Raw genomic sequence first — 13,751 nt, 5'->3', positions numbered from 1 at the left:
TTACAGTACTGAACTATATTTAATGAAAATAGAAAAGATAATAATGATGAACTACTTCAAAATATTAAAAAACACAATTTATGCAATTAAAAGCCTTATAAGCCTGTTTCGGTGTCTTCATTTTGTAATTCTTCAACCACTTCGGCAAAATTGTTCTTTAAAAGGGAGATGATGGAATCAGCCCTCACCGGCTTCGCAAGGCGTGGATACGCTTGAATAGGATGATCATATATTTCCAATACGTGAAAAGGTCTATAAAAAATACAGATATATTCATGCAACAACAGTCAATCTAATCAGTCAAAATCGTTCATTTTGAACTCTAGGTTTATCTGGCTAGAAAAAAAAGAAGCTAATCAGCCTCTAGTTTTAGCGGCTATTACAGTATGCTTGTAATCATAATTGAGATAAAATGGTCTGAATAGAATGTTCAAACAGTTCGTGGTAACGAACTGTAGTAAGGAGCGACCCGGCTCAATAGTAACCAAAACTCTAAAAAATTTAATTTTGATATCAATAGCTACATCAAAAGAATCGCATTTTAATGCTGATTTTAAATATATAAGTTTCATCAAGTTTAGTCTTACCCATCAAAAGTTACGAGCCTGAGAAAATTTGCATTATTTAAGAAAATAGGGAGAAACACCCCCTAAAAGTCGTAGGATCTTAACGAAAATGACACCATCAGATTCAGCGTATTAGAGAACCCTACTATAGAAGTTTCAAGCTCCTATCTACAAAAATGTGGAATTTTGTATTTTTTGCCAGAAGACAAATCACGGGTGCGTGTTTATTTGTTTGTTTTTTTTCTTTTTTTTTCTTTTCCCCAGGGGTCATCGTATCGACCAAGTGGTCCTAGAATGTCGCAAGAGGGCTCATTCTAACGGAAATGAAAAGTTCTAGTGCCCTTTTTAAGTGACCAAAAAAATTGGAGGGCATCTAGGCCCCCTCCCACGCTCATTTTTTTTCGAAAGTCAACGGATCAAAATTTTGAGATAGCCATTTTGTTCAGCATAGTCGAAAACCATAATAACTATGTCTTTGGGGATGACTTACTCCCCCACAATCCCTGGGGGAGGGGCTGCAAGTTACAAACTTCGACCAGTGTTTACATATAGTAATGGTTATTGGGAAGTGTACAGACGTTTTCAGGGGGATTTTATTTTGTTTGGGGGTGAGGCTGAGGAGATTGGGCTATGTTGGAGGATCTTTCCTTGGAGGAATCTGTCATGGGGGAAGAAAAATTCAATGAAAAGGGCACAGGGTTCTCTAGCATTACTATAAGAAAACAATGAAAAATAAACATGAAAATGTTTTTTCAAATGAAAGGAAGAAGTAGCATTGAAACTTAAAACGACCAGAGATAATTACGCATATGAGGGGTTCTAAAAATACTTTAGCATAAAGAGCGAGGTATTTAGGAGGAGATAAATACCTTGCTCTTTATGCTAAAGTATTTTTAGTAATTTCAACTATTTATTCTACGGCCTTTCTGATTCAGGGGTCATTCTTAAAGAATTGGGACAAAACTTACGATTTAGTGTAAAGAGCGAGGTATTAACGAGGGTACAAACCCCCTCGTATACATAATAAAAATATAAGGTTATGAAAGTTTGTTACGTAAGTTAATTCTTAAGTTACGTGTATTTTTTCTAATAAAAACGTTCATTAAAAATTAAAAGTTCTAGTTGCCTTTTTAAGTAACCGAAAAATCGGAGGGCAACTAGGCCTCCTTCTCCACCCCTTATTTCTCAAAATCGTCTGATCAAAACTAGGAGAAAGCCATTTAGCCAAAAAAAGAATTAATATACAAGTTTCATTTTAATAATTTATTGCGGAAAGCCAAAACCAAACATGCATTAATTCAAAAACATTCAGAAATTAAATAAAAAAAAAACTAATTTTTTTAGCTGAAAGTAAGGAGCGACATTAAAACTTAAAACGAACAGAAATTACTCCGTATATGAAATGGGTTGTCCCCTCCGCAATCCCTCGCTCTTTACGCTGAAGTTTGACTCTTTGCCACAATTCTACTTTTTAAAACAATTAAAAGCTTTGGCGTAAAGAGCGAGGGATTGCGGAGGGGACAACCCATTTCATATACGGAGTAATTTCTGTTCGTTTTAAGTTTTAATGTCGCTCCTTAGTTTCAGCTAAAAAAATTAGTTTTTTTTTATTTAATTTCTGAATGTTTTAGCTATATGGATCCAAGCATAATGTTGAGTAAGTTGCAGATGTTAATAGACTGTATATAGGATCAAGGACATGGCCAGGGGTCAGGAATATAAAGGCAATCAACACTTTAAGATGTCAGCCAAATAAATTTTAGAAAATATGGAAGTAGTCACAGTACCCTTACATCTGGAGGGTGGAAGCCTGCCTCCAATATATCTTCATATTTTTGAATATTTAAACCCTTCCATTTAATGTATTTCAACAAAACAGAGGCCTCGTCAAGTACAATACAATGACTTTCCTCAATAAAACTTTTGTGTCGACCATACAGAACGGAAAGGTGAGTAATTTATAACAGGTTAATATACGTTCTATTTCTTGTTTTGTTGTTGTTGTTGTTGTTGTGTTTTGTTGGATTCTTTTTTTTTAATGAGACTAGGCAAGGCGCTGTGGGCAACGCGTTTGCAATTTATCGGAAAGATTTTAAACATGATCAAAATAGTTTATCTGTTTTTTGAAACTAATAGCACATTATTATGTTACAATTTCTTTTTCTGATTAGCCAATATTGTCGTTTATAGATTCTTTCAGAAAGAGTTAAAAAGATTTCAATTATGTTACAGTCAAATAAAAATCAATTCAAATATACACTCTCCTACATTTTTAAACGTTTTTGTAGCTACAGTTCTAAAGGTATTACGTGACAAAACATGAGTTTCATAAGAAAACGAGAAGATAAGAAAACAAACTAATAAGAAAACAAATAAAAATGAAAAATAATTTTTCTAATTCAAAAAAAGGCTTTTCGTAATGCATATAAAAATTAAAAATACATTAGAAATGACCTTGATACAAAAAAAAATCATTTTAGGACCATTTCCAAGTCAGATAACAGGAAATACTAGGACATCAGAAAATGTGAAAATTCGACAAACTAAAAGATTTTCGAGTATAAATCATGGAAAATTCCCAAGTTTAAAATTTTCTCTGGAAAGCTTAGCCCAGGGAACTTGCCTCCTTAGGGAAAACTCCCCCCGGAATCAGAAAATCCTCCATCCTCACAAAAAATATCCGTGTACTTTCCAATAACAAATACCACACGTAAACTATTGGAAAATGTTGCAACTTACAACCATTCCCTCAAGGGCTGTGGGAAGTTCAAATATCTCTAAAGGCAAAGTTATTGGACTTTTCTACTGTGCTGAACAAAACGGATATCTCAAAATTTTGATCGGATGAGTCTTGGGAAAAAAGGGTGTGGGAAGGAGGGGGGTCGCTGCCGTCTCATCCACTTAAAAAGCGCACTAGAAATTTTAATTTTTACTAGAATGAACCCTCTCCTGATACTCTAAGACCACTGGATCGATACGATCATACCAGGGAAAGAAAACGCAAACAAACAAATAAACACTGATCCATGACCTTTGTTCTGCCAAAAAAAAACAAAAGTGTGCATTTTTTGGAGACGGGAGCTTGAAACCTCTACAGTAATGTTTTCTGATACGCTGAATTCAATGGTACTATTTTTATTCAGATTTCTTCAATTTGTGAGGGGTTTTCTCACTTATTCGAAAGCAAGACCAATTTTATCAGGGTCGTATCCTTTGATGGGTAAGACTAAGTTTAATGAATTTTTGTATATTTGAAATCGGCATAAAAAGTCACTACTTTTGATATATCTATTGATATTAAAATTATAATTTTAGTGTTTCAGTTACTTTTGAGCAGAGTCGATCTGTAATTACAGTTTTTTTTATCACGATCTTTTTGAAAAGTTGCTCTAGCTGTTAAATAGCGACCTTAACTATTCAAGCTAGAAAGTTCAAATTTTATTTCATTGGAGCCTTATTCAGTTTTCAACAGAGGTGGTAAACAGGGCTTGAGAACTTCCCGTCATCTTGACTAGAAAATCAAAATTTCATTTCGAAATTTTACGTTTTACATGATTAATCTACAATGCAACAGCATTAAATCCGAAATATCCCTCTGAGTAATAATTAATCAGCATGTCTCATTTTCAAGAATGACCTTAAATTAAAATCACGTCTCAAAAATCAGGCCTAGGTTCGCTTGTGAAAATCTTGGAAGTTTAAACAAGGAATTTAATTTTCAGCTAGTAGGCCTACCGAAAACAAAGTCTACTTTCTTTTCACGTCCCTGTGCTCTAAAGTCGGCTACTAGATAAGTCACGTATACAGCGGTTCCGGGTCTAACAAGGTCATCTAAACATAAATGATGTTGGTAATTTTTCTTCTCGACACTACCGCCATTTTATGCTCTTACAAGTTCTCCATACTGCTTGCTATAAGCTGCAAACACTTTGGAAGTGACATTTTTATTCAAATGTTAATACCATTTTGCGGTAGAAAAATTCATGCTTGCTTTAGGCTTCATTTTCAACAGCAGAAGACCCAAGTTTTTTCCCTGACAAAAATACAGGTGCACTCAAAAAGGCTTCGCTGAACCTTTCGTTCCTTACAAAAGGCCGCTAAAGCTCTTATGCGTGTATACGAAGGGTTTGTTCATAATATAAAGCCTATAATCATAACTATTTTGGCGTTTGAAGAGGTTTTTTTGTTGAAAGAATCACTCACAACGATGAAAATGAACTAGAAACCTAACAAAATCAACAATAAGACGGCTAAAAATAATCTTAGCGGATCATGCTGGCACGAATATTCACTAAAACTGTTTAACATCAATAGTTATTTTTGTGAACGTGGGATTCCTAACACCCAAAATGGAGGATGGAGGAGGCGACTGGTGCTTGGGCCTATAAAAATTAATACATTTTAGACTGCTGTTATAGCTTCAACTGTTTTTCATAATATTAGCGGTTTTTTGGGGCGTTTTTCAAAATGAAGTCTCTAGCATGAAAGAAATTTTAGTGCACAAGGTTGCCCGAAAGAAACTGCAGCCGTTGACTTTAAATCCCAAAATCATTAAATATTCATAAGATTTTCATATCTTTAAAATTGTCCTTAAAAGACTGCTACTTAAAGAAAGAAGTTTCAAGATTTTTATTGTAACTCAGCTCGATTCAACTCAGCTTCATCTAACTCGACCCCATTCGACTCATCTCTCTTCAAATCAACCCCAGTCAATTAATCCCCCCTTTGACTCAACCTTCTTTAACTCAATTCGAACGTGACTTAAGCTCTATTTATTATAAATCATTTTAACTAAACCCTCATTCAGTTCAATCCAACTTAACTCAAATCTGATTGAACTCAGCTATATTTATCAAGTCATCAATGTTTGACCTAAAATCTTAAATGAGACTTCTTTGTTCCTTATTTATTTCATTTTAGTGTTTCTTATCCTATGCTATGTCAAGGGACTTGGGGTATAAGTTTTAAGATGATCGGATACAAAAAGTATTTTTCCGTAGAGTTGGATACTTGACAAAATCAGTCTCCATAGACAAATCGGTCTTAGATGGATATTCTATCGTCAAATATGAGTTAATTAAAGTGTCAAAACTTGTAAAATATTATTGCGAGATGAATGAGCTTGCTTTTTACGACATTCAGCGAAATATGGTTCACCAGCAAGGAATTTTGTTACACAGAGTATAGTCGGAAGAGGTAGAGTTGAATGGGTGTTAGGTTACTTGGACCTGTGTTAGACGAGGCGTGAGTTGAAAGGGTGTTGAGTAGAATAAGGACTGACGTGAAAGAGGTAGAGTTAAATGGGTTTGCTATGAATGAGGCTGGGGTGAAAGGGGTTGAGTTGGATGAAGTTGAATTAAACAGAGTTTAGTTGTATTGAGTTGAGTTGAAAGACAGTCGTTAAGAAAAGGGCATGGATTCCTGTGGAGTAAAATTGAATAAAGATAAGTTGAATGAGGCAGAATTGAATTGGTATGAGTTGAAAGAGTTTTGGACCAAAAGTGTTGAGTTGAACGTCATTAAGCTACATGGATCGCACAAAAACCACTAACATATTACTAAAATTATACGAAAATAGCAAATATGTCATAAAAGTTCAAGGATCCTGCTTCTGAAGAAGAGAAAGAGAAAGACTACCCATGAAGAGAACTACTGAAGAAGAAAAAGATAACGATTGTGGTCTCGTTAGTGTTTGTAATGTTTTAGTGATAAAAAAAAACAAAAACAAAAAAAAAACAAGTGAATATGGTACCGTAGTGTTTATCTATCGGTATATAATATTTTAATTAGTTTTACGTTGTTTGGTGCGTATTTGGATTAACAGACATAAATATCAAACCTAAGCCTTCAAATTACAGAAGCGAAACAGAGAAGCTGTTCTGTTTCCCATGTAAGATAAGTGAATTTAGGTCATTGTTCCGAGGTTCTGCATGATTTATAGGTTCCTCTTTTTCTAAGACTTGACAGAGCTATTTAAAAAAAATATAAAAATCATTTTTCCATTATTTTCAATTGGGGGACAAAAAAAAATCTATGTTTACTCACAGCGTCATAACTAAGGCTGAAATTATTATTATATCAAATTATTAGGTGTTTATATAAACCAAATTATACCTAAATTTAACCGGCCGAAACCGAATGGAAGATAGAAAATCGCCTGGGTCTCCAACAGTAAAACCATCTTCTTCTGAATCAACAGTTTCTTCACTTTCATCAGTGTCAATGAAAGAATCATTTCCAATATCTAATGATTTTAGTTCTTGAAGTACTGTTAAGGCTGGACTGACTGGAACACCTGTAGATAAATATAAACGAATAACAATGTGTAAGCCCTGGAATTGGACATTAAAGTACATTAGCTAACTCGTCAAATTAGGCGCAAACAAAGTTTCGATCGGTTCCTCAAAAAGATCAACTCATTCTTAAAATTCGAGAAAAGAACGAGTAAAGAGCAAGCAGAAAAGAAAAACTCTTGCAAAGAGCAAGGATTTAAGGAGGAGTGAGCACCACTCATTAATGGAATAATTTCTGTTCGATTTAAGTTTCAATTTTACCCCTCTCTTTCAGTTGAATATATTACATTCTTTAATTTAGTTTCTTATCATTTTTCAAATCATGCCCGGACCCAATCAAAACATGATGTACAATAGTGGCCCTAAAAGCCTGCAATTCCTTGCTAATAAATTTTGTATATCAGTGGTTGTAAATGGATTAGTAATGTTCAGCTTTTCCAGTTTTTCTGCTTAAGAATCGAAATATTGGATTGCAACTAATAGGCCTACATTGAGAAAATTAAAATTGTTGGCCAAAATTTACGATGAACAGTAGTTTTGTCGAGAAATCCTTATTATTATTTTTACTACAGAATATTGCATGGAGGGTAAGGAGTATTATCGTTCATATCAATGGAAATTTTGCGTTACTTTGGATCTTCTGTACAGTTGAAGACATTGCGACCTACTCAGTACGGGATGTATACATTGTGTATATCTGTTTTCTTAAATTGAAACATTGCATAGAAATAGGAAAAGAAAAATGTTACCATTTAAAATTGCTGAAAACAAGACTCCTAATAGCACTTGCACCCCCCCCCCCTCTAAGAAATTTTCAGGCAAAGCTCAATGATACGTCGTCTCACTATCTCCATCTCTGTTTTTACCTGTTTTAAAATGTAGAGTTAAGAGAAAGAGTCAAACTTTAGCGTAAAGAGCGGGGCGTTGAGAAGGAAAAGCCCATTTCATATACGGAGTAATTTCTGTTCGTTTTAAGTTTTAATGTCGCTCCTTACTTTCATTTAAAAAACTTGTTTTTTTTTTGGTTTAATACCAATTTAAATCTGGGTCGACTCTGGCTAGGCTAACAGAGTCACGTCACTGACATCTGTTCCAACCAATTAACGAGTCACTTCTAACTTACAGGTTGTTACCAGGAGGTGTTTGATACAATCTAAAGTAAAGTAGATAAGATTATATTTTACCACAGTAATTCCAAAATATATTGTGATTTGTTAAAACTAATTAAGAATAAAATAACTGAGTTAATTAGTCAAGAATAAAATAACTAAAAAGGGCTATTTTGGAAGTATTTCAAAGATTTATGATGATACTTTCTTTTAAATCGTAAGAGTTCTTGTTTCTCAAACAATTTCTGGGCTAATTTTGAGAAGCTTGAACCTGCTTTCGAGTCTGATTCTGCCTTCGACTAATCCAATCTAAAAATGAATCTTAAGGTAAAAAAAACAAACTATTGTATACCATATGAATTAACATAGAAGATTAAAACTCAAAGAGAAAAAGATTAAAACTTAAAACTGAAATTAAAAAATTGAAACTTTAAAAAAGTAATTAAAATTAAATACTCTAAGAAACTACCTAGTTAGAAAGCGCCACCAGTATTCTCAGGTCGCTACTATAATTGTGGCAATATATTCTGTTCTTTTTATGAAAGTACGTTCTTTAAAGGCCATATTAGAATCATCTCCTCAAGGTGATTGAATGTATGAATGTAGATATCCATTCTACAAAAGTGCACAACAACATTTGGGACAACTTAGATTTTGTAAAAAATAAAAGCTAACGAATCTTATGTTTTGGATAACCGTGGCCAATACAAATTAGTATTCATAAGATTTTGAAAAAAATCTTGAAAAACATCATATCTATTAGATTTACCGGTAATTAATAATGTGCTTAGTATTTCTTTAGCGGGTAATTTGCTTTCAAAAATCAAGTTTTGGACGGACTGATATTCCTGGTGACATTTTTCTTTATTAGAGAACTTACGGTTGACCCCTGGTTTTAGCAACGGTTTTATTGTAATAGTTTTTGGTCAATGTGATTTTCTGTATTATATGAGTTTGGCAAATTTCCATGAAAACACTTGAATTAGGTTTATTGTCCTTGAGAGGATAGTTAAGATGTAAAAGCTTACCAGTAGATGTAAGACGATCTGACAAATTGGCAACATCAGAAGTAGTAATGGGAACTGAAGCTGGAATAGAGCCAAATTCAAGAAGCTTCTTTGCACTTTCTGACAACTGAGTGCTATTAGTGGCTCCTAATTCTATTCTATTTTTCGATTCCTTTTTTATTTTCCCGCCAGAAAGAAGATTCTCCAAGAGACTTGAGCTGTAAAGGGAGTCTCGTTCTTTGCTAATAGAAGCATCATTTCCCGTGCTTCGCTCTGAAATACTAGTGTTTGTTGTTTCACTAGCATGTTCTGTTACCTGTGTATTTTGTTGTCCATATGGTCGGTCCCTCGCATAGTTAATGTAGCTTTGAAACCTATTTCTATATCGGTTAGGTTTTTCATGGAGTCTATTACACAGCTCTGGTGATATAGAGCAGGGAGGGTAGTATCTTTCAGGGTATGTTGGACGCTCGCCAATTAATCTCGAGTCTCTTATATCATCTAAATATGTAGATCGTACTCCTGTAAGTCTATAGTCAAATTCCTCAACAACTCTTGGAGTAGGATAATATGAAGTTTGCTGATTGCCATTGAAAGCAATTGATAAAGATATTAACACTTTTTGGAATATGAGGCCCTGTACCTGGAAACAAAATATAAAAGTAAGAATCTGTTTCTCCACTATTTTGGCTCATGACATTCTATATATATATATATATATATATATATATATATATATATATATATATATATATATATATATATATATATATATATATATATATATATATTATTGCAGCATTATCAGCGCCAGATTTAGGGCATGGACACTTCTAGGGGCAAGTATTTTGGAGCTACATATTCAAATCATAGGAGGGAGGGCCAATTTTGCTTAAAAAAATAATCTTTATTGCGCTAATTTTATTTTATCGCAAAATAATATGAGTTATGATAATTATTTGAGAATCAAATGTTTGTACGTTAAGAGTATGAAGTAAATAATATAAATAACCAAGGTTCGTTTAATTTTCGTTATTTTATTAAATGCGGAATGCCATGAGAATGTTGCATTGAAATCGTTTATCAAAGTCCATTTTACATCATATTAAAAAATCCATACAAGAAGCAGAGCTTGTCCTTTTAGTGGAAAACAATTTATGGCTTTTATTGTTTCATGCTATTAATTTTAATAGTTAACCCTACCATTAACGACATATTAGCATTAATTAATATTAATATTAATAATTGTTGTTATTATAGATTTATTTGTTTTAAACAATAATATTTCTGGGTCAAATGTTTTGAAAGCTAATTGACAAAAAAAAAAAAGAAAAAGCACTTTTAATCCTGCCAACTTTTCTGTTTCACTCTATAAGGCTTCTTGTCACTGTCAGCACTAGTTCAAATTTAGCACAAATAGAGGAAGGCTGAGACAAGACTATCAACCCTTATATTCAGGATGTTTTAAGTTTTGACATCTCTCTTTAATTCATTTGATATTTATTTCTACTTTAATAACAGCAAAAGAAGCACCCAAGGCTTTGACAAAAGTATATTTAATAAAATTCTGTTCGCATAATTTAGATGGTTATATCCAAGTGGGGACTCATCTTTCACCACTTGTGTAGATCTCAGAATACCACATTTCTTGCAAAGTTTCACCACAATTGCCACAGTTTCTGCCACGCTTGGTACATTTCCGATATACTTAGCACGCGCTGCCTGGTGTAGGTAATTTAAAAAAGCGGATGCCCCTCGATTGCATCTTGAGCAATAGCTTTAAATCAAAACAATCAACTGGAAGAAAACTGTATTTTTGATGTGCTCAATCACTCATGATAACGAACAAAACAAGAAAACAAGCAACCCATTATCCACCAACAATGATAGAACCTAAATAAGAGAATCACCATTTGCTATGAAGCCTTGTCAACTAAGAGAAAGACTTTCCAGAACAAATAGTTGGGTTCAATGAATCTATAAAAGAATTAAAAACATATATAAAATAGATATAGTATATAGTATCTTAGAACTTTACCAAAATTTTCCTTGCCACCATGTTAACAAACCTTACTAAAGACTACCATTTCGAACGTGCAAGAGCTTCAAAGGGTGGGGCAATAACCTTGACAGTCAAACTAATAACCTTTGAGCATTAGTTTATAGTAAGTAGTTCTTTCGTAATTAAAAATTGTATTGAACAAACTTACCGAAATACCTGCAATGCCTTTCTAAACAGTAAACTATTGCTTGTGCGATAATGTTTATTTACTTCGTGGTGGTTCAAAAGACCCTATTTTTTAATAAGGGATAATAAACTAAACGGCTCTGCAAATTACTAGGCTTCAAGAAGGATTTAATATGATTTTCATTAAACACGTTCAAACGTTTTAAATATGTTCAATACTTGACACTCTATAATTATTTAGTTTATTCAGTGAATCGTACTAAATATTTGGCCAACACTACCTTGATTTCTTATTTATTCTTTTGTAGAGCCTGAATTAGTTTTTGATATAAACTTAAAAAAGCGAATACAACTTTAGACTTTGTATGTATTAAATAATAATAAAAAAATTCTAATGAAAATAAGGATCAACATAAAAATGGGAACGAACAAAATTATTCTGTGCATGAGGGAGGCTACCCCTTCCAATTCCCAAACTTTATGCAAAAGCCTTAGAGTATTTTAAAATACTTCTCATTCAAATTCAAAGGTCCTTTTGTTTGAGCAGTCTTTCTCAAGGAATTATGACAAAAGTCAAACTTTAGCGGAAAGAGCGAGGGCTGCGGAATTGAGGCAGCCCCGTGATGTGTCGAATAATTTATGTTCATTCTAAGTTATAATATTGTTTCTTACCTTCAGTTGAAAGATAATTTTTTTTATTTAATCTTTTATGGTTTTCAAACCATGCCAGGCTAACCCCTTCATGCAAAGTTCCCCCTGAAAATCCCTCACCCAAAACTTTCTCCTCAACTTAAAATTTTCCAAGCAGAAAATCCCCCTACCCCGACAGAAAATTCCTCAGCAAAATTTCGTATATTTGCTAATAACAAATACTATATGTAAACAATGGGCTGATTGCATAAATTATAGCGCTTTCCCCAGGGACTCCGGGGGTCATCATGTCATCCCCAGGGGTACAATCACTGAGCCTTTCGACTATATTAAAAAGAATGGATGTTTAGAAATTTTTGACATATGTCATTGGGGTAAACAGGCGTGGGAGGAATACTAGTTGCCCTCCAATTCTCTAGAAACTTAAAAGAGGCACTAGAACTTTCAATTTCCGTTCGGATGAGTCCTTCTACGATATTTATGGACCCCTAGTTTGACACAATCATCCTGACCAAAAAAAAAACAAATAATAAAAAAAAACAATAAATACGCATCTGTACTTTTCGAATTTTATATATTTGGAATCAGCATAAAAAGTCAATTCTTTTGATATTAAATTAAAAAAACAAGTTTTTTTAACGGAAAGTAAGGAGCGACATTAAAACTTAAAACGAACAGAAATTACTTAGTATGTGAAAGGGGCTGCTTCCTCATCAACGCCCAGCTCTTTACGTTAAAGTTTGACTCTTTCTCTTAACTCTACTTTTAAAACAGTGAAAAACTTTAGTTTTTTACTGGTAAATTAGGACATAGTCTACGACTACGACGAAGAGAAAGATGACAAAGAAAAATACTCAATATTTTGCTGGTTTTCGCATATAGGAAGTGGTAAGACGCTGCGAAATATGGCAGCATAGCTTCAACTGCCTGAAGGTGAAGATCCCAGTTCCCCGTACGCTCTGCTTGGATGAGCTTCTTCAGTATGTCTATCGTTTCCATATAATGTATCAACAGTTGCGCCATACGCAACCCTTCCGAAAGAGACTGTTTAAAAGAAGAAAATTCTTTTAAACAGTCACAAAAAGAAGAAATTTTACTTTATACTTCGCATGTCTTTGTAACCTTCTAATACGCCAAGAAAAACAGTAATTTTTATATAATGGGATTGTGAGGTTCCAATGGTCACGAAAGGGTTATGGAACTGATGGAATGATTATTTGTGAAACAGGTAGACGAGCAAACATTTTTTTTGAGTCTGGTAGTCAAAAAATCCTTTTTCTTCCAACTTGTTTCCGGTTACGCCCTTTCTTTCACAAACCTCCTGGACTATGAGGTTGACTCTCCATAAGGTTTGAAGACTGAATCAAACACTTTTTTAAATTCGACGGAGAGCTTGTACAAGTGTTTTCTCCATTTATTAGATTCCTTAGTTTATTCATTAGATGAAGAGAACCGCAAATTAATTAAGAAAATAAAGAAAATGATCTGGTTGTATTAATTGGTGACATGCGCTTTTTAAGGCAAAATAAATCTCTTTTTAATAAATGACCTTTACATGCATTGCTTAAGTAACCATACAATTACAACAAAATATAAAACAAAAAATCTTTTAACAGAAGGTATATTAAAATACGAGTTTAATAAAGGGTGTTTAGAAGATGTCCCTGTAGAACACATATACTTCAAATATTTTTCTTCTATAATTATCACAAAAATCCAATATCGCAGAAGTTGGCAGGAATTAACATCATTATATTTTAGACGGCCAGTTTATTCTTATAGTTCTTTCCAGTTTATTATTAACTATTAACCTGATTATTATTAATTATTAACCTGATTTACAGTTGTTTTACTTTGTCAATGTTATGCCAAATAAACTGTACTATAAGAAATACAGAACGATTTTTATTAAAGGCGACTGATGTTCAAATCCTTTA

At 33.4% G+C, this 13,751-nt stretch overlaps 1 protein-coding gene across 1 annotated transcript; it reads right to left on the bottom strand.

Annotated features, from left to right (window-relative positions):
- LOC136041900 (uncharacterized) lies at nucleotides 1-11,076 on the bottom strand. The gene is made up of 4 exons (XM_065726695.1): nucleotides 11,014-11,076; nucleotides 8,997-9,618; nucleotides 6,681-6,861; nucleotides 1-252 (listed from the first exon to the last, which is right to left on the bottom strand). The coding sequence occupies exons 1-4, from the start codon at nucleotides 11,032-11,034 to the stop codon at nucleotides 96-98; spliced, it is 981 nt and encodes a 326-aa protein (XP_065582767.1). The 5' UTR covers nucleotides 11,035-11,076; the 3' UTR covers nucleotides 1-95.
- Nucleotides 11,077-13,751: the final 2,675 nt, after the last annotated feature.

This window comes from Artemia franciscana, unplaced genomic scaffold, assembly GCF_032884065.1.
Source record: "Artemia franciscana unplaced genomic scaffold, ASM3288406v1 PGA_scaffold_49, whole genome shotgun sequence".
NCBI classification, from domain to species: Eukaryota; Metazoa; Arthropoda; class Branchiopoda; order Anostraca; family Artemiidae; genus Artemia; species Artemia franciscana.
This window is presented reverse-complemented; position numbering and strand designations above follow the sequence as displayed.